We start from the raw sequence: 25,416 nt of genomic DNA on the forward strand, positions 1-25,416 counted from the left end.
GTGTGTGTGTGCTTGCGTGTGAGTATGTGTATGTCTGTCTGTGTGCGTGTGTGTGTATGCGTGTGTGTGTCTGTGCGTATGCCTGTGTGTGTGTATGCCTGTGTGTGTGTCTAAGTGTCTGTGTGTGAGTGCGTGCGTGTGTGAGTGTATGTGTGTGTATGTGTGTGTGTGTATGTCTGTGTGTGTGTGTTTGTGGGTGTGTGTGAGAGTGTGTGTGTCTGTGTGTATGTGTGTGTGTGTGAGTGCATGTGTGCGTATGTGTTTGTATGACTGCGTGTGTGTGTGTGTGAGCGTGTGTGTGTGTGTGTGTGTGTGTGTGTGTATATGTGTGTGTGTGTGTGTGTGTGTGTGTGTGTGTGTGTGTGTATGTGTATGTGTGTGTTCCTATACCACACTAACTGCAGCATCTTCTCCAGGGCCACTAGGGATGGTGATATCCTATGATCAAATGACAGAGAGAGAGGATCGAGTGTCAACACCAGAGTAAAGGAGTTAAGAATGAGTTTGGCCAGACTGAGAGCGGTTCATTTGAGAAATAATTGGCATACAAAAACCTGCATTAGAGGCTAAAGCAAAATAAAGTTAAAGTTTTCTGTTCAATCGGGGCATTAGTATTCTGAGGATCTTTGGTGAATTTCTAGATAATGCAGGGGTATCGTAGACTGCTCGGGGAGAAAGCAGAGGGTGAGGGTCCTGTGGCATGAATGAGGAGCCTGGGGTCGGTTGCCTACCTGAGAGAGGTGGTTCACGGGCCAGCTTTCTCACCTTGTTTGTTACATGGATTCCTGTCAGGAAGATGAGCTGTGCCAGGAAGAGGTTGATGCTCAGGTGCTTGTACACGATGATGTTGGCCTTTTGGATGGAGCGGCACTTTGTGAACACAACGATGGAGGCGGCGAGGCACAGCAGGGATATTGTGAGCCCGGCTGTGCTGATCAGCAGCAAGGACCAGCCTTCCTGCTGCAATGACAAACAGGGAATTACATGCTGGGGCACAGCCGTTTGGATGCTCCCACAGAATTACTTTGGGGATACAGCTCAGAAACAGGTCATTCAGACTACTGGGCCCATGCTGATGTTTATGCTCCATATAACACTACCCCCTATCTCTTGACATTTCATTCTGTCATCATGAGAACGTTGCATTCCTTTCTCCCTCATTTGTCTGTCTGGTTTTCCTGTATATCAACACCATTCTCCTCAGTCGTTTTGCGTGCTAGTGATATCTATATTCTAAATATTCTCTACAAAAAGAAGTTTGTCCTCAATTTCCGCCTTTCTCAGCTTTGTTCAGGGGATGTGGGCATCACTAAAATGCCCACCCTCTGTTGCCCTCCCTCTGCTTCATGCCCATAATTGCCCTTGAGAGGCAGTTAAGAGTCAATCAAATTGACTGTGGGTGTGGAGTCACAGACTGGATAAGAATTGCAGATTTCCTTCCCCAAAGGACATCAGTAAACTAGATGTTTTTTCCAACAATCGATGTTGGTTTCACAGCCACCTTTACTGAAACTAATTTTCAATTCCAGATTTGAGTAATTATGTTCAAATTCCACCAGATGCCTCAGTGGGATTTAAACCCACAAAACAGAACATTAGCCTGGGCCTCTGGATGATGAATCTATCCACATGACCACAAATATAAAGTACTTAAGCCATCATAGTCCTCCCAGAGCATAGGGCTGCTCTCCCATTAGAGCGACTGAGATAGAGAGAGAGAGAGAGAGAGAGAGGGAGAAGGAGAGAGAAAGAGAGAGAGAGAGAAGGAGAAAGAGAGAGACCTGGTGGTGTCTTAACCTTGAGGGTCAACACACTTCAGGTAAAGGGAGAGGGTGTGAAAGAGAGTCTTTCATGGTAGCCTCAGCCAGTGCAGGAACTGAACCCACACTGTGATGCAGAGTGGCAGCAACAAAGCAACTGTCCAAGCTAACTGACCCCATTCCCCAAATATACTGATGTATGAACACATGCGTAAGGGACAGGAGTAGGCCATTTTTCGCTGTTTAATACAATCATGGAAGATCTGATTGTAATCTGAACTCTGCACTCTGATGACCTTTCACCTTTTATTTTATCTAAAACAGGGGTTGGATTCTAGCCTTGTCTGTGCACAGTTTGCATGTTCTCCCTGTGTCTGCGTTGGTTTCTGCTGGGTGAACCAGTTTCGTCTCAGAGCCCAATGATGTGCAAGTTAAGTGGATTGGCCATGCTAAATTTCCCCATAAAGTTCAGGCATGTGCAAGCTCCGAGGATTAGCCATGATGAATGTAGGGTAATGGGATAGGTGGGAAGATCTATGGAGGGCTGACGCAGACTTGATGGGCCAAATGGCATCTTTGTGTAATGTAAGGATTCTTGTTTATGACTTTGCTTTCATCTCTGATTTAAATGGGCAACCCTTCATTTCTAAGCGTGTCCCCTGATTCTATATACATGAAGGGGTGTTGTCTCTACATCATCCTATCAAGACCTCTCAGGATGTAAAATAATTATACAAATGATTGGACGAGTATATAGAAGGCATGGTTAGTAAGTTTGCAGACAAACACCAAAATTGGTGCCATTGTACACAGCGAAGAAGGTTTTCTGAGTTTACAAAGGGATCTTGATCAAATGGGTCAAAGTGCTGACAAATGGCAGATGGAGCTCATAGAACACAAACCAGAGAACAGTCCAGACCCTTTGGCCCACGGTGTTGTGCTGAACGTTTATCCTAATCCTAAGGTCCATCTGACCTCCACCCCCACCTTATACTATCATCCATATGCCTATCTAATAGCCGCATAAATGCCCCTAATGAGGCCAACTCCACTACCCTCTCTGGAAATTCATTCCATGCCCTGACTACTCACTGAGTAAAGAACCTACCTCTGACGTATCTCCTGTACCTACCTCTACTCAATTTAAAACTATGCCCCCTCATAATAACTACCTCCACCCTAGGAAAAAGTCTCTGGCTGTCTATGCCTCTGATCACATTGTACACCTCTATCAAGTCACCTCTCATCCTTCATCATTCTAAAGAGAAAAGCCCTTCTCTCTCAACCCTTCCTCGTAAGACCTTCCCTCGATTCCAGGCAACATCCTGGTAAATCTCCTCTGCACCTTTCCCAATGTTTCCACACCTTTTCTCTAATGAGGTGACCAGAACTGGACACAATACTCCAGATGTGGCTGAACCAGGCTTGTGTACAGCTGGAGCATAACTTCACGGCTCTTGAACTCAATCCCTCTATTAATGAAAGTTAACACACCATACACTTTCTTAACAACTCTATCCATCTGGGTGGCAGTTTTCAGGGAGCAGGATAAGTGCAAAGTATTGCATTTTGGTACAACAAGCAAGGGTAAGGCTAATAAAATTCATGGTAGGGCATTGGGTAGTGTTGTAGAACAGAAGGACCTGAGGGGGCAGGTACATAAGTCTTTGAAGTTTTCATCTCATACAGACAGGGTGGTTAGAAAGGCATTTGGCATGTTGCATTCATTTCTCAGTGCTTTGAATATATGAGTTTGGAAGTCATGTTGTGTTTGTTTCGGATATTGGTGAGGCCTCTTTTGGAGTACTGCATCTTGTTCCGGTCACCCGGTCTTGGAAGGATCTTATTAAACTGGAGAAGGTTCAGAAAGAATTTCCCAGGACGTTGCTGGATATATAAGGCTTGAGTTATAAAGAAAGGCTGGATAGGCTGGGACTTTTTTTTGCTGCAGCCAAGGAGATTAAGAGGTGACTGACAGAAGATTATAAACTCATGAGAAGTATAGTTAGAATTAATGGCAGGTGTCTTTTCCCTAGGATGGGGATTTCAAGTCTTGGGGTACATTTTTCACGGGAGAGGGCGGAGATTTAAAAAAGACTTTAGAGGCAATTTTTTTTACACAGAAGGTGAATTGTGTGTGGAATGAACTTCCTGAGGAAGTGGTGGGATGTGGGCGCAATTACAATGTTTGAGAGACATTTGGATAAGCACATGAATGGGAAAGGCTTGGAGGGAAATGGGCCAGGAGCAGGCAGGTGGAACTAGTTTATTTTGGGAGAGTTTTCGGCATGGGCTAGCTGGACCGAAGGGTCTGTTTCGATGAAATATTGTTCTGAGGTACCTCTTACTTCTCTAAATTCCAGCAGATGCAAGCCTCAACCTTCCAAAGTCTCCTCCTGAGACAATCTATCTATTCCAGCTATTAGTCAGGTGAAATAAAACAAAGAATTGCAGCTGCTGGAGTACTGAAGCAAATAAACACGGAAATGCTGGAAAAACTCAACAGGTCTGACAGCATCTGTGGACTGAAATACAAAGTCAATGTTTTGAGTCCAGTGACTTTCCACCTAGTAAACCTTCTCTGAATTGATTCATATACGGTCACTTCCTATCTTAAATAAGGAGACCAATCTTGCGCACAATACTCCAGGCATTGTCTCATTGGTGCATTGTATAACTGAAACATAACTTCTATACCTTTATATTCAATTCCCCTCATAATAAATGACAACATTCTATTAGTTTTCCCAAACGTTAACTAAAACTACATTATAGTCTTTTGTGATTCATGTGCTGTAGATGCACAAGTTCATTTACATCTCAGAGCAACAAAACCTCTCACCTTTTCAATAATATGCTTCTTTATAATTCTTCCTGACAGAATAGACAATTTTACATTTTCCCACATAATAGTCCATTTGCAAGATCATCATGCACTCATTTAATCTATTTATATGTGTTCATAGCTCCTATATGTCCTCGATGTAACTTACATTTCTATTATTTTTGTGACATTAGCAAATTTAGCTACCCCATATCTTCAATCTTTTCATGCAAGTCATCAACACAAATTATTAAAAATTGAGGTGCTAGCACTGATCCCTGTGGTACACCACACATGGTATCTTGCTAACCCATTTTATGTTGACTCCTGTTAGCTAGCCTTCTATCCATGCCAACATATTAACCCCTCCACCATGAAACTTCATGTGCCACAATAATCTTTGAAATTACACTTTATCAAATGCCTTCTAAAAATCTAGGTACAACACATCTGGCACATTACCCACAACGTGTGTTACTCCTTCAAAGAATTCCAATAAATTTAGGTACAATTTCCATTTCACAAATGCCTGATTACTTCAATTTTTCTGAGTTTTGCTCTAGAACCTTTTATAATAGCTTCTAATATCTTCCCTCTCATGCATGTTAAAGTAACTTGCTTTTAGTTTCCTGCTTTCTGTCTCCCTCCTGTTTTGAATAAAGGTATCATATTTACCATTTGACAGAGAAATCATACAAAATTCAAAACTTTAACTGTTTCTCTGTCCTTAGGTTCTGTCAGACCTGTAGGGTTTCTCCAGATTTTGTATTTGTTTCTGGCTTCCATCATTCTCAGTGTTCTGCTTTTACTTGAGTTACATTCAGTATCTTACAGTCAAATGGCCCCTTCCCCAAATGCAAGAAACTTTATTCATTCATGAGGCAAGGATTGGAGTGCGCAGGTTCACTTGCCAGAACAGCTGAGATCACCATAAAGATCCTGCCTGCTTAAGCTCACTCTTCGCCTTGGGCATTGTCATCTCCAGGTTAAACGCACTGCCAGTCATCTCTCTTAAATGAATCCATGGTCCTTTGGCAAATTTCACTCAGGTGAAACAATGATAGCCTATTCTGAAAATAAGAGTCGTACTGGACTCAAAACATTAACTCTGTTTCTCTCTCCAGACCTGCTGAATTTCTCCAGCACTTTCTGTTTTTATTTTAGATATCCTGCATCCACAGCATTTTAATCAAACTGTTCAGAGGTGTTATTACACACGTCTGGAGTCGGTGAGACTAAAACCCAGGACTCGTAGCTCAGGGGGAGGGCCATTACCATGCTACCATTACCTGTTTCATACTTTCTTCATCTTTTAATGAACATTGATTGTAGTAATGATCAGGGATGTTGCTTCTGGGATAAATATTGATGTTGAGACAATTCCATGATTTTCCTTAAAAATAATTTCATGTGATCTTTATCATCCTCCAAACAGAGCAAATAGGCCCCTGGTTTAATTTCTCAACTGAACGATGGCACTCTAGACAGTGTCACACTGGAATGAGAAACCAGATTCCCTCAGGAATGAGATTAGAGTGTCAGGTCTGATTTATGTGCTCAGGCAACTTTTTCACATTGAGGTTCATACATGGAATGAACTTCCAGGGGAAGTGGCAGATGCAGGAACAGTTACAACATTTTAAAGATATATGCAAGAAAAGGAAAGGTTTAGAGAGATAATGGGCAAAATGCAGCTTGGTTTGGAAAGCCTAAAGGATTGCATGGACTAGTTGGATCAAAGGATCTGTTGCTGTGCTGTCTGACTCTATGCTTCTATCCCCCTAATAATTTTAAAGCTTTCACTTCTCCCTTTATTCATTTCAGAAACAGGAAACACAATTCAGCCCAGTTCCATGGAGCAACCCATCTATCCGCACGCGGTTAGCAATGCTGATGTTCTGTGTACTTCCAGCTATTCTGTCCCTGAGAATGTCACACTACATTACTGAATTGAAACTCCGGTTTCACTTGGTGTGACATGGTGTACAATTATATCTTGCTGAGATTCTGCAGCAGAGGTCCCAGACCCTGGTGTAGCAGTGACTGTTTCTTGAAAGTGTCAGAGAGGCTGCACTGTGATCACTGACAGGTTAATACTTGGTATCAGTAACACTATGTAATTCTGGGACAATATTCTCACAACCCTCCATCTCCTGCTTCAGTCTGCTTCTTGCTACGTTCTGACTGGCTTCATTGTTTTGCTTCCGGCTGATGGTTCATTTTTTCACGTCAATGTCTGGAGCCACTCCATGGGATCATTACCTGGGGTCACTCCCTGAGGTAGCTCCTAGGTTTTCAACACATCCAATCACTGAATAATTTTCTGTGTCAATCTCTGGTCACTAATGGTGTGACTTTCTGGAGTCTGCAGATCACTACACTGTTAGTCTCCAGAGTCACTCCAGGATGTCATGGTCTGACCCTGACTGTGGTCAAAGTCTGGGTCACTCTCTGAAATCACAGTCTGCCTCACTGTGTGGTGTTTCGGGTGTCTGTGGGCTCACTCTCTAGATCACTCATAGTCATTAATGGAGTCAATTTCCTGCTGTCTGTCACACTTGTTATTCTGACTCTCCAGTTTCATCTAATCTCATTCTTGTGTGTCTGACTTCTGACTGTTGAATTCTCTCAGTCGCTGGTTTCTGACTGTTACACTTTTCTCTTTCCACTGTCTCTGTGTTTACTTCCCACTTTGACCGGAGTTTGAATGATGTTTTACCTCAATCTCAATCGGAGACATTAAAATAGCAAAGCTCGTCAGATGGTCACATTGGCACATTACGGAGCTTCCATTGGAATCAATCAGGAAGCAGCCCTCAGGAGACCAGAAACTTCCCCCGTCTGTTATGTTCAAATAAACACATTCAGCCTTCTCGTGATCTTTGGTATCCTGCATGAAGGAACAAACCTTGTTACACAGCCTGCACCTACCACAGATTTAACTATTCCCACCTCTGTTTTCTGTACTGGTGCAGTTCACAATCAGAAAATGAGAACATAGTAACCTCTTCATTACAGGAACTTAAGAGGCATAAACATATTTCATACCTTATGGAAGTAACATTTGCAAAATCTCTCTCTACGCTGTCCCCATCAAACATGCTGAGGACAGATATAGAATAGGGTTAGATACAGAGTAATGCTTTCTCTACACTGTCCCCATCAAACTCTCCCTGAGCAGGAACAGCACAGGGTTAGCTGCACAGTAAAAAATCCCTCTATACTTTTAAACTGAAAGTGAAGCTCTCACTAAACTGTTCCAACAAACATTCCCATGACAGGGACAGCATGGGGTTAGTTACAGAGTAACTTACACAAATTTGTAAAATAATGTGGGTAGAGATAAGTTGAATAGTGGGTGTCTTTTCCCTGGGTGGGGCATTTCAAGACTAGGGGGCATACCTTTTAAGGCGAGAAGAGAAAGATTTACAAAAGACATGAGGGACAATTTGGACTGACATGTCTGTTTCCGTGCTGTATGGCTCTATGATCCTATAAGCCTTCCTTTACAATTTCCCCATCAAACTCGCCCAGGAGAGGGGCAGTACAGGGTTAGAAAGAGTAAACCTCCCTCTACACTGATCCATCAAACACTTCCAGGGCAGCATGGGCTTAGATACAGGGTAAAAAAACTCTCTATGCTGTCCAATCCTTCATCTTGGACCACTACAATTCCATTTGCACGAAAAGCCTCAGTCTCCCTTACAAACCTGGTTGAGTTTCAATGTAAAATTGACCATTTCTGTCAGTTCACGACTGGCTGCTTTGTTACTGATTCTGGCTGTTACCACTTTGGAGTTTAACCAACTTGTTCCTTCAGTTGCTTCCAATTGCTTGACCCCATCTTTACGGATCTCGCTGTTCAAAACAGATTCCATGTCACTGAATACAAAGAAGGCAACTGCAGCAAAGTCTGTGGAGCAAAATGATTTGGACTTTGATCAGTGTCAAGTCATCTGAAATAATTTGCTAATAGTGGTTGATTTAGGTATAAATCTATTATACAGCTTATTGTATCCATTCCAATGATGCATTGTGGAGTGGTTCCAAATCTTAATAAAGAGCACCAGACAAAATAAATGGTATTGGCCAATGACCATGATGATAGAAAAGCAATTTTTAAACATGGTAAAAAAAAGATTCGCTTAGCAGCACAGGAGCTGAATATGGCTAAAAAGGGAGAAATGTTCAAAGCATTCTGAATTGTACTCATCAGGACAGAATTGCAAGAATACTAAATCTAAGAGAAAACAGCCGTGTGTACTGCATGGGAAGAGGTCAGAAAGTTTGTACCAGTACTAATTTGTTATCACAGGAGCTCACAAGCATATTTATGGACTTATATAGCACCTTTCTTGATCTCAGGATTTCTGAAAACTCTCTACGGCCAGTTAAATGTCTTTGCCAATATGTGCGGATCATTTAACAAAGAGCAATGAGATAATGAGCAGATAATCTATATTAACAAAATATCAATTGGTGTGGTATTCACAAACTAAGAAGATAAAATTTCACTGCCGTGATGAACTTCTTATTTACTGACAAGTTGTAGAATATTACAAACACGACTTGGAAGCGACTTCTAGTTTTCTGCACTCCCCATTTGCCACAAATATATAGATTAAATTACTCAGAGACAGAAGCCATTCACAGTGGGTGAAACTGGTGTCTCCCCAGTTGGGAACTGCCTTTACATAGGACCTCGCTCTCTGAACATTGCAGAGCTTCCACACAGAGGGAGGCACAGACTGATGATGCTCCACTTCTGGAGATACAAGAGTAACAGTCAAATGATACATATTTAATCCTCTATCTTTCACTGACTGTGTAGGGGCCTTTAATACACTCCCAACAGTGCTTTACATTTTTTGTGCTTTTTACTTCTATCCAAAGGCCTTGTCTGATGATCCTTCCAAGATATAATCCCTCCTCACTGATATAATTGATTCCTTCATAAATATTAGAACAACACCCCTCATCTATCCTTCTCTCTCACCGAAATACCCTATAGCCAGAAACATTGAGCTGCCAATTCTGTGCATCTTTCTGTAAAGCGAGAGCATGATGTCAAACTCCCACCTGCATATCTATGTCCTCATCATGTCGGTCTATTCCACAGTCTCCTTGCATCAAAATATATTCCACTTAGCCTTGCTCAATTCAATTCTTTCTTATCTATCCTTTTCTCAGTAGTGTGTTTCCTTTACCTTCCGGGCTCACTCGCCAGTGTTTTAATTTTTCATTTGTCCCTGCTTCTCTTCCCTCTGAACTATTTGTCAGGATTCCATCCCCTTTTCAAACTAATTAAAATTCATGCCCAAAAGCATCAGCAGACCCCTCCCAAAAACAGTCTCCATGCCTGAGGAATCTAAAGCCCGCTCCCCGTACCATCTCTCTAGCCATGCATTCATCTGCTTGATCTTTTGATTTTTATACTAGCTGGCTAGCTGTGTGGCATTGGGAAAATCTCTACCTTTAAGTCCTGCTATTCGGTTTCTTACCTAATCCCCTAAAGTCTATTTTCAGGACTCCTTTTTTTCTCTTTGTCTGCCATTGATCCCAATGTGGACTATGACCTCTGGCTGATCTCCCTCCCTTCGGTATTCGCATGCCCCCAAGTAGATGGACTACCCACAGTGCCACAGCAATGGCTGTGACTGGCCTTCACTCAAGAATTACCATGCCACCTGCTTTCCAAGGCCGAGAAACAATTTCGATGCAAGATGCACAATTAGGAACAGGAATATACCATTCAGCAGAATCACAGCTGACCTGATTGTGACCTTAACTCCATTTTCCTGTCTGTTCCCTCCAGCCCCCACCAACAATGACTCCTGACAATCAAAACTCTCTCCTTAAATAGATTTGATGACCAAATCTCCACTCCACATTGAGGTAGGGAAATCTAAAAACTAATAAGCCTTTGAGAGAAGACACTTCTCCTCATCTCCCCTTGCAACTGGAGACCTGTGGTGCCTAGTTCCAGATTAACAGGGTGAGTTCACTCTTTTTTTAGGCATTCATAAGAACATAAGAACTAGGAGCAGGAGTAGGCCATCTGGCCCCTCAAGCCTGCCCCGCCATTTAATAAGATCATGGCTGATTTTTTTGAGTCTCAGCTCCATTTACCCACCAAAACCCTTAATTCCTTTACTGTTCAAAAATTTGTCTAGCCTTGCCTTAAAAACATTCAGTGAGGTAGCTTCAACCGCTTCACTGGGCAGGGAATTCCAGAGATTCACAACCCTTTGGGTGAAGAGGTTCCTCCTGACCTCAGTCCTATATCTGCTTCCCTTTATTTTGAAGCAATGCCCTCTGGTCCTAGTTTCACCTGTTGTGGAAACAACCTCCCTGCCTCCACCTTATCTATTCCCTTCATAATCTTATATGTTTCTATAAGATCTCCCCTCATTCTTCTGAATTCCAATGAGTATAATTCCAGTCTACTCAGTCTCTCCTCATCATCCACCCTCTCAACTCTGGAATCAACCAAGTGAATCTCCTCTGCACCCCGTCCAGTGCTAGTATATCCCTTCTCAAGTAAGGAGACCAAAACTGCACACAGTACTCCAGGTGGGCCTCACCAGGACCCTGTACAGCTGCAGCATAGCCTCCCTGTTTTTAAACTCCACCCCTTGAGAGCATTGACAGACAAAATTCCATTTGCCTTTTTAATCACCTGCTGCACCTGCAATCCCACCTTCAGCGATTCATGCACAAGGACACCCAAGTCCCTCTGCACAGCAGCATGTTATAATTTTTTACCATTTAAAACAAAGTCCATTTGGCGGTTATTCCTACCAAAATGGATGACCTCACACTTACATTCAATGGAATGATGGCATCACTGTCCAAATCCACATGTGTTATCCATACCTAATAGCCTAGAGGGCAGTTAAGAGTCAACTGCACATTTCTGTGGGTCTGGAGGCACATGTAGGCCAGACCAGGATGGCAGTTTCCTTTCCTAAATGACATTAATGAAGCAGATGGGTTTTTCCCAACAATCAACAATGGATTGATGGTCATTATCAGACTCATAATTCCAGATTTTTATGGGAGGGAAATTCCACCATCTGTCACGTTGGGATCTGAACCCAGGTCCCAGAACATTACCTGTGTCTCTGGACTAACAGTCCAACAATGAGACTAATAGGCCATCGCATCTCTCAGGTGGTTGGATGCAGAGTAATGCCAACAGCATGGGTTCAATTCCTTGACCAGCTGAGGTTCTCATGAAGGTGTTTCCCTCTTAACCTCTCCCCTTGCCTGAGGTGTGATGACTCTCAACTTAAAACACTACCAGGAGATAGCAATTCACATATCACCCCACCAGCCTCTGCATCCAGTGCATCATCCTCCACCACTTCTACCACCTGCAATCCAACCTCACCACCAAAGAGATCTTTCCCTCCCAACCCCTATCTGTCTTTCATAGGGACTGCTCACTCTGCGACTCCTTGATCCAACCCCACAACACCAGGCACCTTTTCCTGCAACCACAGGAAGTGCTACATCTGCCCCATGCCTCCCCTCGAACCTCCATCAAAGGCCCCAGACAAACTTTCCAAATCCAACATCTGCACATCCTCCAACCTGGTCTACTGTATCCGTTGCTCCTGATGTGGTCTGCTATACATTGGTGAGACCAAGCGCAGCATCGGTGACCGATTTGTGGAGCATATGTGCTCTGTATGCTATAATCAACAACACCTACTGATTGTCAAACATTTTAACTTCCCCTCCCATTTCCTCGGTGACACGTCCATCCTGGGCCTCCTCTAGTATCACAATGATGCCATGGGCAAACTGGAGGAACAATACCTCATATTCTGCCTCAGGAGCCTTAAGCCCGATGCCCTCAACAAAGAATTCACCAATTTCAAAATCTCACCAGGCCTGGCCTATCCCACATCCAACCATCCCTCTCACCCCCGCCTCCTTGGTCCCCTTCTTTTCAACCTATCTTCTCTTTCTATCCCAATGACCAATCGCCATCACTCCGTACCTGCATCCACCTATCACCATCCCACCTACTTTCTCCTAGCCCCACTCCTCCTTTCATTATTTTTTCGAAGCTACTTTCCCCCTCCCCAGTCCTGACGAAGGGTCCTGACCTGAAATGTCGACTTTCCTGCTCTTCTGATGCTGCCCGACCTGCTGTGCTCTTCCTCCTCCACACTATATTGATTAAAACACCAGCAGACACCTCTGCCTAATGACAGAGTGGTCCTGTGGTTTGGTAGGACTGTGGTGATGTTACCTTTAATTCTAGATTTCCCCATAAGGGTAAACATCCTTTCAGCATCTGTCCAGTCAAGCCCCTCAGAATCCTATATATTTCAGAAAGATCCTGGACTCCAATGAGTATAAAACTATCTCCTCATGTTCCTTCCATAAAACAAGCCCCTTCATGCCAAGAATGCCAGCACAAGAAGGGAGGAATCAATGGGGTTAATGGAAGCAGAGAGAGAGAGAGAGACAGAGAGAGAGGAAGGAAAGAAGGAAGAGAGGGGTAGCAATTCTAAATACAGGGAGTTCAGAAATGCAAATTTGGATGCAAAAGAAACTAAACGCTTACCAGAGTTCTTTGCTCCCATGACTGTTCTCCAGTTTATCTCCATGGTGTTATTCCAGATTTCGATTCTTACCAAGTCGTCCGGCAAACTTTGATTACCAGTCACCTGGATCTTTGCAGCTAAAAGTAAAGATAAGACTTTGTGAAGAATGCAGTGCTGTTTGAAACTGTCTTGCCTCTTTCTCTCTCACAGGTTTACTTGTCTCTGATGTTACGCGATGATTCGTTCTGAGCCTACCTAAATACACAGAGCATCCCTGGCTTGCCTTTCTGCACTTGTCTGAGACATCAATCTCATTGTTTCTGAAGAAGACTCATATCGGATTCAAACTCTTTCTCACTTCAAGAATACTGTCAAACCTGAGTTTCTCCAGCACTGTTTGTGTTTGTTGTTGAACATATTCTTTTGTTTGCAGGAAATGAGTCCCTGAGCATGAATGTTGTTGCTGTTCATGAGAGTAAATAAGCCATGTTCCAAGTGCAACTCACTACCTTTCTGTAATTGATAACATATTCAGGGCATTCCACCCTGGCATACAACTGAACAATGTTATGTATGAATTTCAGTGTCAGCGCAGAATGTCTCAGCAAGTATTTGACTGAATCAAGCAGGATGGTCATTCTGTTGATTACAACAAGTGAAATATAGGCCCTACCCAACTAGTCTGCATTTGCAAAACCGAAATGGAACATTTGCTGTTCAATGTGATTCTGCAATTGGCAGCTGATTCTTAATTAGTTCAGGGAATCTTGACTTCATGTCCAATGTGAAAGATAGTGCCTCTGGCAGTGCAGTGGTCCCTGAAAACTCCAGCAGGATCACCAGCCTCGGTCTTGTGCTCCAAACCTCTGGAGTGAGGCTTAAAAACCCAGTCTTCAGATTCAGAGGTATTAAAAGAACCTACACAGGCCCAGAGGAGGCAGTGCAAACATTGAGTCACAGCACACGATGTAGAAACCTGTTCTCAATCAACATACACACATTCACATTCCAACAACCAATACTTCTGAATGTGAAAGGATGAGGGATGATCTCACTGAAACTGACAGAATACTGATAGGGACAGTTCGCTGCGTTCATCCAGCCTCACATTTTATTATCTTGAATTCTCCAGCATCTGCAGTTCCCATTATCACAGAATACTGATAGGCCTGGGCAGAGTGGATGTGAAGACAATATTTACAACAGTAGGAGAGACTAGGACCAAAGGGCACAGCTTTGGAGCAAAAGGGTGACGTTTTAGAGCTGAGATGAGGAGGAATTTCTTCAGCCAGAGGGTAATGACTGTGGAACTGTGCCACAGGTGGCTGCGGAGGCCAAGTCAATGAGTGCTTTTAAGACAGTGGTAGGTTCTTGAATAGGAAAGTGATCAAAGGTTACAGGGAGATGGCAGAAATGGACTAATTCTGTTCCTATAGTTAATGGCTTTGTGTAGAGAAACAGGAACCCAGACTAGTATCAATTTCCTTAGCAGTGTTGCTGTGGAAATGTGATAACCAAACACGATCTAGGAACTTCCTCAGCTCTATGACACAGCATCATTGCTAATAAGAGATATAGGAACTGCCAATGCTGGAGTCAGAGATAACACAGTGTGGAGCTGGAGGAACACAGCAGGCCAGGCAGCATCTGAGGTTGGGGAGGCGATGGCTTAGTGGTATTATTGCTGGACTGTTAATCCAGAGACCCAGATAATGGTCTGGGGACTCTGGTTTGAATCCTGCCATGGCAGGTGGTGGAATTTGAATTCAATCAATATCTGGAATTAAGAGTCTAATGATGACCACAAATCCATTGTTGATTGTTGGAAAAACACATCTAAGTTCACTAGCCCTTCAGGGAAGGAAACTGCCATCCTTACCTGGTCTGGTCTACATGTGACTCCAGAACCCACAGTCTTTTAACTGCTGTCTGGGTAATAAATGCTGCGTCACCAGTGAGTCCTCATCCCTTGAATGAATAAATTTTAAAAAAAGAGAAGCAGGAAAGTCAACATTTCGGGTCGGGACCCTTCTTCAGAAATGGGGGAGGGAGAAGGGAGCTCTTAAATAAATAGAGAGGGGTATGAGGCTGGGGATGGGGAAATTTTGAAACTGGCAAAATCCACATTGAGACCATTGGGTTGTAGGCTCCCAAGGCGGAATATGAGGTGCTGTTCCTCCAGTTTGCGGGTGGTGTCATTGTGATACTGGAGGAGGCCCAGATTGGACATGTCACCCAGGGAATGGGAAGGGGAGTTAAAATGGTTTGTAACTGGGAGGTGTTGTTGTTTGTCATGAACAGAGCACAGGGTGCTGTACAAAGTGTTCTCTGAGCCTCCGCTTGGTCTCACCGATGTAGAAGAGGCCACATCGGGAGCAGCGGATGTAATAGACTACATTGACGGATGTGCAGGTGAATCTGTATCTGATGTGAACGGGTTGTTTGGTGCCTTGAATGGAGGGGTAGGGGCAGGTGTGGCACTTCCTCCGGTTGCAGGAAAAGGTGCTGGGGGTGGCGGGACGAGTGCGGAGTGTGGAATGGACGAAGGAGTCACAGAGACAACGGTCCCTGCGGAAGGTAGACGGGGTGGGGAGGGAAATATCTCTTTGGTTATGGGGTCGGATTGCAGGTGGCGGAAGTGGCAGAGAATAATGCGTTGAACTTTCCTTCTCCTCTTATGCTGGTGCTCCTCCAGCTCTACACTGTTATTATTGACAATAACGATGCTGCATTTCTCTCAAACAATTCTGGGAAATATTGTTTGAAGTTTTAAATCAGATGTCACCATTTTAATTGATAAATTTCTTTAAGTAAAGTGCCAACTGGTTCAGACATTGCAGACAATAAAATCAGAAATAAACAACCCTTCCTTAGATAATTAACTCCCTCTGTGTCAACTCAACATCCAGAGGGCTAGAAGAGATTACAAGGTGTGGGGCTGGATGAACACAGAAGGCCAAGCAGCATCAGAGGAGCAGGAAGGCTGATGTTTCGGGCCTAGACCCTTCTTCAGAAATGGGGGAGGGCAAGGGGGTTCTGAAATAAATAGGGAGAGAGGGGGAGGCAGATAGAAGATGGATAGAGGAGAATATAGGTGGAGAGGAGACAGATAGGACAAAGAGGCATGAATGGAGCCAGTAAAGGTGAGTGTAGGTGGGGAGGTAGGGAGGTGATAGGTCATTCCAGGGAGGACGGACAGGTCAAGGGGGCGGGATGACGTTAGTAGGTGGGAGATGGAGGTGGGGCTTGAGGTGGGAGGATGGGATAGGTGAGAGGAAGGACTGGTTAGGGAAGCGAGGACAATCTGAGCTGGTTTTGGGATGCGGTAGGGGGAGGGGAGATTTTGAAGCTTGTGAAGTCCACATTGATACCATTGGGCTGCAGGGTTCCCAAGCGGAATATGAGTTGCTGTTCCTGCAACCTTTGGGTAGCATTGTTGTGGCACTGAAGAAGGCTCAGGATAGACATGTCATCTGAGGATTGGGAGGGGGAGTTGAAATGGCTGGCGTCTGGGAGGTGCAGTTGTTTATTGCGAACCGAGCGTAGGTGTTCTGCAAAGCAGTCCCCAAGCCTCCACTTGGTTTCCCCAATGTAGAGGAGGCCACAACGGGTACAGTGGATACAATATACCACATTGGGAGATGTGCAGGTGAACATCTGCTTGATGTGGAATGTCTTCTTGGGGCCTGGGATGTAGATGAGGGAGGAGGTCTAGGGGCAAGTGTAGCACTTCCTGTGGTTGCAGGGGAAAGTGCTAGGTGTGGTGGGGCTGGAGGGAAGTGTGGAGGGGCAAGGGAGTCACGGAGAGGGTGGTCTATCTGGAAAGCAGATAAGGGTGGGGAGGGAAAAATGTCTTTGGTGGGGGAGGTCGGATTGCAGATGACGGAAGTGTCAGGGGATGATGCATTGGATCTGGATCTTGGTGGGGTGGTGTGTGAGGATGAGGGGGATTCTGTTTCGGTTGTTATTGCAGGGAGGGGTGTGAGGGACAAGTTGCAGGAAATGCGGAAGTAATGGTCGAGGTCGTTTTCGACCACTGAGTGGGGGAAGTTACTGTTTTTTGAGATGTACAGGAGTGGAATGTCTCATCCTGGGTTGCAGATGCAGCGGAGTTGAAGGAATTGGGAATAGGGGATGCCATTTTTGCAAGAGGTTGGATGGGAGGAGGTGTATTCTAGGTAGCTATGGGAGTCGGTAGGCTTGAAATGGATATCGGTTTCTAGGTGGTTGCCAGAGAAGGACACAGAGAGGCCCAGAAAGGAGAGAGAGATGTTAGAGATGTTCCAGGTGAATGTAAGGTTGGAGTGGAAGGTGTTGGTGAAGTGGATGAACTGCTCGAGCTCCTCGTGGGAGCACAAGGCAGCGCTGATACAGTCATCAACGTAATACTGGAAGATGTGGGGTTTAGGGCCAGTGTAGGCACGGAAGAGGGAGCATTTCTACTGAGTAATATTTTACCAAAAGAGTCTTCTGAGATTGAGTTTGTTTCTCCTCTGGGCAAAGTCAAAGCGATAGCCATTGCTGTATTCTCCAAAAGATCCAAGATGGTCGCTACGACATTTAACCGCTGACTGGTCGTCATGTTCTGTAGCCGTGAATTCCTATTGAGTAAACCATTTGTCAAGTTTGTGACAGCCTAAGGATAGAAAAAGAAATGGCTTTGTGAACAAATGGGTCTGTTTTATTTCCCTTCTTATATTAATATTTTCTCATTCCTTTTCTCTCTGAACCGCTTTCTCCTCTTTCCTTCTCAAATTTGTCGTTCTCATACCTCCTTTTCCCACACCCTTTTCACTATGATTGTCTTGGAATCTTCCTTTCCTCTCTTTTTCCCTCCCGTCCCTTTTGCTGCCCTCCACCCCCTCCCCCTGTGACTGTGAATTATCTGGCACAATCAGGTTAGTGCTCCTCTCTCTTTGAGGAAGTCACGAGACAGGTTGACGAGGGTCGAGCAGTGGATGTGGTTTACATGGACTTCAGCAAGGCATTTGATAAGGCAGGTCACTTCTGGTTGCAGCGGTGGCGCGAGTGGGAGCTTGGACCGGGGGCTTGTCGGGAAGCCGGTGAGTCAGAGATTTAAATCTTTAAAAAGCTTACCTCGATCAGCAGCACCTCGGAGCAAGAGGTTTCTGGGAAGGGAGTGACCTTTTTTAACATCCCTCAGCTATATAAGTGATCGTTGTGTAAACCCGAGACCCTACCCTTGTACGGCCTCCCACCCATCCACCTCCTTTAACCTTATACACCAGGGACAAATCAAGGTAAGCTTCTCTTTTTTTTAAAATTTCTGTTTAGGGGATTAGCAGGGATGGCAGTGCAGGTAGAGGAATGTTCCTCCTGCATGATGTATGAGGTGAGGGACGCCATTAGTGTCCCATCCAAATACGTCTTCAGGAAGTGCACCCAACTCTTGCTCCTCCAACACTGCGTTAGGGAACTGGAGCGGGAGCTGGATGAACTTTGGATCATTCGGGAGGCTGAGTCAGTGATAGACAAGAGTTTCAGGGAAGTAGTTACTCCTAAGAGTGAAGAAAGCTGGGTAACTGTTAGAAGGGGGAAAAAGCAGTCAGTGCAGGGATCCCCTGTGGTCGTTCCCCTGAAAAACAAGTGTACCGTTTTGGATACTGTTGGGGGGGGACAACTTACTAGGGGCAAGCAGTAGGGTGCAGGTCTCTGGCACAGAGTCTGTCCCTCTTGCACAGAAGGGAAGGGGAGATAGGAAGAGAGTGATAGTCCTTGGGGACTCAATAGTTAGAGGGACTGATAGAAGGCTTGCTGGGAACAAAAGAGCCTCATGGTTGGTGTGTTGCCTCCCAGGTGCCAGGGTCCGTGATGTTTCGGATCGTGTCTTTGGGGTCCTAAAGGGAGAGGGTGACCAGCCCCAAGTCGTTGTCCACATAGGCACCGATGACATAGGTAGAAATAGGGATAGGGATGTCAGGCAGGATTTCAGGGAGCTAGGGTGGAAGCTGAGAGCTAGAACAAACAGAGTGGTTATCTCTGGTTTGTTACCCGTGCCACGTGACAGCGAGGCAAAGAACAGGGAGTGATTTCAGCTGAACATGTGGCTGCAGGGATGGTGCAGGAGGGAGGCCTTCAGGTACATGAACAATTGGGGCTCATTCTGGGGAAGGTGGGACCTCTACAAACAGGACGTTCTCCACTTGAACCATAGGGGCACTAATATCCTGGGTGGGAAATTTGCTAGTGCTATTCGGGTGGATTTAAACTAGCTCAGAAGGGGGATGGGAAACTGAGGTGTAGTTCTAGTACACAGGAGGATGAGCGTAGGGAGGACATGGTCAGGAGCTCACTGTCACAGGAGTGTGCTGGCAGACAGCAAGCTGGATTGAAGTGTGTCTACTTTAATGCCAGGAGTATCCGGAATAAGGTAGGTGAGCTTGCAGCTTGGATAGGTACCTGTTCGATGTTGTGGCCATTTCGGTGACATGGGTAGAGCAGGGTCAGGAATGGGTGTTGCAGGTTCCAGGGTTTAGATCTTTCATTAAAGTCAGGGAAGGTGGTAAAAGGGAGGGAGGTGTGGCTTTGTTGGTCAAGGACAGTATAATGGTGGATGAAAGAACTTTTGATGAGGATTCGTCTACTGAGGTGGTATGGGCTGCGGTTGCCAAGGAAGGTTTGTCGACTGAGTCAGTATGGGTGGAAGTTAGGAACAGCAAGGAAGCAGGCACCTCACTGGGGGTTTTCTACAGACTCCCAAATAGCAGTAGGGAGATCGAAGAACTCATGGGCCGGCAGATTGTTGAAAAGTGCAAATGTAGCTGGGTTGTTGCTATGGGTGACTTCAACTTTCCCAATATAGATTGGAACCTCCTTAGTGTAGATGGTTTGGATGGATCCGTTTTTGTCAGGTGTGTTCAGGAGGGTTTCCTTACTCAGTATGTGGACAGGCCGAGGGGGGAGGCCATTTTGGATTTGGTGCTCGGCAATGAGCCAGGACAGGTGTCAGATCTCGTGGTGGGAGAACACTTTGGCGACAGTGACCACAACAGCCTCACATTTACCATAGCCATGGAAAGGGAAAGGAGCTGTTACCAGGGGAAGATATTTAACTGGGGAAAAGGAAATTATGACGTTATCAGACAGGAGTTGGGAAGTACAGATTGGGAGCAATTGTTCCACACAAAGGGCACGGCAGACATGTGGAGACTGTTTAAGGAGCAGTTGTTGCGAGTGATGTATAAATTTGTTCCTCTGAGACAGGTAAGAAGGGGTAAGGTTAAGAAGCCTTGGATGAGGGATACAGAGGTGCTTCTTGTCAAAAAGAAAAAGGCAGCGTACGTAAAGTGGAGGAAGGAAGGGTCTAGCACAGCTTTAGAGGATTATAGGCTTGCTTGGAAGGAGCTCAAAAGTGGACTGAGGAGGGCCAGGAGGGGGCATGACAAAGGCTTGGCAGCAAGGATTAGGGAGAACCCGAAGGCATTTTACTCATACGTGAGGAATAAGAGAATGATCAGGGAGAAGGTAGGGCCGATTAGGGATAGCATAGGGAACTTGTGCGTGTAGTCTGAACAGATAGGGGAAGCCCTAAATGATTTTTTTGCTTCGGTTTTCACTAAGGAAAGGGACCTTGTTGTGAATGAGAACTTTGAGGAGCAGGAAAACAGGCTTGAACAGATCAAGATTGAGGAAGTTGATGTGCTGGAAATTTTGGCAAACATTAAGATTGATAAGTCCCCAGGGCCAGACCAGATTTATCCTAGGTTGCTCCGGGAAGTGAGAAAGGAGGTTGCTAAGCTGCTGGTGAAGATCTTTGCCTCCTCACTCTCCATGGGAGTCGTACCAGAAGATTGGAGGGAGGCAAATGTTGTTCCTCTTTTCAAGAAAGGGAATAGGGAAATCCCTGGAAATTACAGACCAGTCAGTCTTATGTCTGTGGTCAGCAAGGTTTTGGAAAGAATTCTGAGGGATAGGATTTATGACTATTTGGAAAAGCATAGCATGATTAAAGGGAGTCAGCACGGCTTTGTGAGGGGCAGGCTCATTCATAAAGTCAGGAGGTATGGGATACAGGGTGATTTGGCTGTCTGGATTTAGAATTGGTTGGCTGACAGGAGGCAGAGAGTGGTTGTAGATGGTAAGTATTCTGCCTGGAGGTCAGTGCTGAGTGGTGTTCCGCAGGGCTCTGTTCTTGGGCCTCTGCTCTTTGTAGTTTTTATAAATGACTTGGATGAGGAGGTTATGGGGTGGGTTAGCATGTTTGCTGATGACACAAAGGTTGGAGGTGCCGTTGATAGTATCGAGGGCTATTGCAGGCTTCAGTGAGACATTGACAGAATGCAGAGCTGGGCTGAGAAATGGCAGATGGAGTTCAAGCTGGATAAATGCGAAGTGATACATTTTGGAAGGTCAAACTTAATTGCTGAATATAGGATTAAAGGCAGGATTCTCGGCAGTGTGGAGGAGCAGCGGGATCTTGGTGTTCAAGTGCATAGCTCCCTCAAAGTTGCCACCCAGGTTGTTAAGGTTGTTAAGAAAGTATATGGTGTTTTGGCTTTCATTAACAGGGGGATCGAGTTTAAGATCCGTGAGGTTATGCTGCAGCTCTACAAAACCCTGGTGAGACCACACTTGGAATATTGTGTCCAGTTCTGGTTGCCCTATTATAGGAAAGATGTGGAGGCTTTGGAGAGGGTGCAAAGGAGGTTTACCAGGATGCTGCCTGGACTGGAGGGCTTGTCTTACGAGGAGAGGTTGACTGAGCTCGGATTTTTCTCTCTAGAGAGAAGGAAGAAGAGAGGTGACCTGATCGAGGTGCACAAGGTAATGAGAGGCATGGATAGAGTCGATAGCCAGAGACTTTTCCCCAGGGCAGGATTGACTGCCACGAGGGGTCATCGTTTTAAAGTGTTAGGAGAAAGGTATAGAGGAGACGTCAGAGGGAGGTTCTTCACCCAGAGAGTTGTGAGCGCATGGAATAGTTTACCAGTGTAGTCGTGGAAGCGGAGTCATTAGTGACATTTAAGCGACTGCTGGACATGCACATGGACAGCAGGGAATAGAGGGGAATGTAGGTTAGTTTATTTTATTTTTGGATTAGGATTATTCCACGGCACAACATCATGGGCCAAAGGGCCTGTACTGTGCTGTACTTTTCTATGTTCTATATATGTTCTATTTTTTGTAACATATCACAGCAGCAGTGAACTGCAATTCACAAATAGAAACTTTGAAATTAAACAGAAACAGCCAAAATAGGTGTTTGCACAGAATCACAGAATTGTAACAGTGCCAAAGGAGGCCGATCAGCCCACCATGCCTGTGCTGGTTCTGTGCCCAGGTGCCAATCTCCTGCCTTGTCCTTATTGCAAATTGCTAACATTTGTTGCCTTTGAACTGAGTGGCTTCCCAAGTCCGTTCCAGATTGGAGCTGAGAGTCAATCCTGTTGCTGTGCATCTGCATTACATGTAACCCAGACTGTTTTACTGCTGGCTCACATCAATCAGATCCTGCCCAATTTACAGTCTGTGATTTGAACGCTCCTACCTTTATAATGGTCATGTTTGCACCAACTTCACACATTGGTTAGTCCACAATTGCAGGGAGGTCTTATGGGTCCCTACAAGCTACACAATGATGGGATGCTACACACCCATCAGATAAGAACATCTCATTGGATATCAAACTCATATTCAGATTGGAAGATCCAGTCTCCGTTCAGAAGTTGGGAATTCATTGAGGGCCATCCGCTTACCATAAAATATTGGCTTCTTTCCCCAAAACATGTCGACCATCACAACAGGAGTACTATAAAAGTATAACACTTGGTCACAATAGTCACATGGTGATTGAAAACATGATCGAAAAGATAGGTTTTAAGATATGTTTTAAAGAGGGGAACCAAATACATTGCATCCAAAATGGCTTGTGACACAAAGATACCATGAAATGATCCCAATTGTTGTGAAGACCAGGCAAGTTCATTTATGCCCTTTAGGGAAGGAGGCCTGCCACCTTCACCCAGTTTGGCCTACATGTGACTCCAGGCTCACAACCATGTGGTTGACCCTTAACTGCCCCCTGAATCAAACAGTATGGAAAACAACTTTCAGGCCTTCAAGTCTGCGCCACCTCCAAAATGGCCTCAGTTTAAGCAAAATTGAGGGAGGGTGACAATTACCGGTCTCGTCAACAATGCTCACTCTCCATGAAAGATTAAAAAACAACACAAAGGAAAGCAAGTTGAAGAGGATGAAAAGAGTCTGCAAAGGAATACAGATAGGTCAAGGCATCTGGCAATAAATGGTAGATGGAGAATAATATGGTCAAACATAAGGTTGTCCACTTTGGCAGAAAGAATAAAAGATCAGAATATCAGTTAAATAGAAAAACATCACAGAGTGCTGCAGTGCGGAGCAATCTGAGTCCTCTTGTACATGAATCACAAAAGTTACTGTAATGGAACCTCTAGCAGCAGGTGGCAATGTGAAACGGCACTCAGTACGGCAGCTTGAGAAATTGTGCCTCCACCTGCAGGCAATGGAGAGAGCTGGCACAGAGTAGTCAAACAAACCTGCTTTGGAATAAAAGAGTCGCTTTGGAGGAAGGAGGTGAAAGGTGAAGTGTAGTGATTAGAACGATGTCAGCCAGGTCGATCTCACAGAATATAATTTCCCCTGTTGGGGCTGTTTGTTTGGTCCAATGAGGGACACCTGGCTGACAGACATAAACAGGAGAGCCACGGGCTCTCCTCACTCTGAGAGCTGGACCTGAGCCAGCTGTGTCAATGTCATGCTCTAAGCTCGTGTGAATAAAGGGTGACTTGGTAATGGGATACCGGCCTTTGGTTAATTATTTCAGGAAGGAGCAGACAGACAAGGGATTTCTCAACTCAATGTAAACCAGAGACTTCATTCCAAATAAATACTTTCTCATTTGATTTTAATTTCCCTTGACTTTTGGTATAACTTAATGTCACTGAAATGATGTATTCACGTTTAAGTATCTTTGGACCTTCTGCGTGTTCAAATCTCACGTTACAATAGCAAGAAGATTCAGCAAGTAATTAACAGGACAAATACAGTGTTAGTCTTAACAATAAAAGGGGTGAAGACTGAAAACTGAAAAGTCTTGCGACAGTTGCGTGGCAATCTGTGTGGCTGAATCTCAGCAGTACCTAAATTAAATTTTCATGGAAATGATATTACTGGCATCAGAAGTAGTTCAAGGAACGTTCACTCAGTTGATTCCTGGGAGAAAGTGGGTGCCTTATGAGGAAAGGTTAAGCACATTTGGGCTTAGACTCATTGGCATTTAGAAGAACGAGAGGGGATCTTATTGTAAGATATTACATTCTCAAGGGGCTTTACAGGGCGGATGCTCGGAGAATACTTTCCCTCACAGGGGAATCTAGCACTAAGGAGCACAATAAGGGGTTTCTATTTCAGACAATGACAAGGGGAACTCTTTCTGTCAGAGAGTTATTCATCTTCAGAAATCTGCATCATAGAGAGCAGTGGAGGTTGGGCCACTGAACATCCTGATGGCTAAGTTCGATTTTTGAGCAACAGTGAAGACAAAGTTTCGGGATTCAGGCAGGGAAGTGATGTTATGGCTAAAACTAAATTGTCCCTGCTCTTATTGAATGATGGAAGAGGTCCCATGGCTCTGAATGGCTCTCTCCTGTTTCTATATTTTTATGACTTAATGGAAATGATGAAAGGTAGAAAAGCTGATGTATATTGTATTCCAGAGCTTGGGGCCCTGGCAGCAAAAGGTGATGATGGAGCCATTGAACTCAGAAATGCGAACGAGCCTAGATTCTGAGGAACACAAACACCTTGGAGGTTTGGGGGGTTGGAGGCTGCAGAGGTAGTGACACCTCTCCCAATTCCTCTTAGTCCTGCTCAAGCTTTTCCTGTAATATAAAGGTTACATCGATATATGGGAACATCCATTGTCTATCATCAAATGACTATACGGAAAAAAGAAATACCTCTTGTAATGCATTTTGCATAATCCCAAGTAAACCATTGGGCTGACGGGTCGAGCAAATAACTCACCCCTGCTTGCTACATGCTTATATTTATGTAAACTGTAATCCCAGTACAAAGAGAGAGGTGGGGTTTTAGCTCAGGATATCCACATTTTAGTGCACATATAAATCCAGTGTATCAGCTTAATCTGCCAAAATCTTGTCCTTTCTGATAAATGTTTACCAAATGTGTTATGTTCTGATGGAAGACATTAACTGGTGTCACAACTGAGGCCAGACCAAGAAACATTCAAAGGCTCTCTTGCGGTGTAGTG

The 25,416-nt window shown here is 44.7% G+C and overlaps 1 protein-coding gene across 1 annotated transcript in view; it reads right to left on the reverse strand.

Moving 5' to 3' along the window:
• The window catches only part of LOC125447397 (adhesion G protein-coupled receptor E3-like), a 56,668-nt gene that overhangs the window by 21,534 nt on the left and 9,718 nt on the right, over positions 1 to 25,416 (reverse strand). The window contains exons 6-10 of the mRNA XM_059640003.1: positions 17,604 to 17,781; positions 13,166 to 13,282; positions 8,295 to 8,497; positions 7,304 to 7,474; positions 766 to 960 (exon numbers count right to left, since the gene is read on the reverse strand). Of these exons, the coding sequence (XP_059495986.1) occupies positions 766 to 960; positions 7,304 to 7,474; positions 8,295 to 8,497; positions 13,166 to 13,282; positions 17,604 to 17,781 (864 nt within the window). The remainder of the gene's footprint in view (positions 1 to 765; positions 961 to 7,303; positions 7,475 to 8,294; positions 8,498 to 13,165; positions 13,283 to 17,603; positions 17,782 to 25,416) is intronic.

Source organism: Stegostoma tigrinum, chromosome 35 (genome assembly GCF_030684315.1).
Source record: "Stegostoma tigrinum isolate sSteTig4 chromosome 35, sSteTig4.hap1, whole genome shotgun sequence".
NCBI lineage: Eukaryota > Metazoa > Chordata > Chondrichthyes > Orectolobiformes > Stegostomatidae > Stegostoma > Stegostoma tigrinum.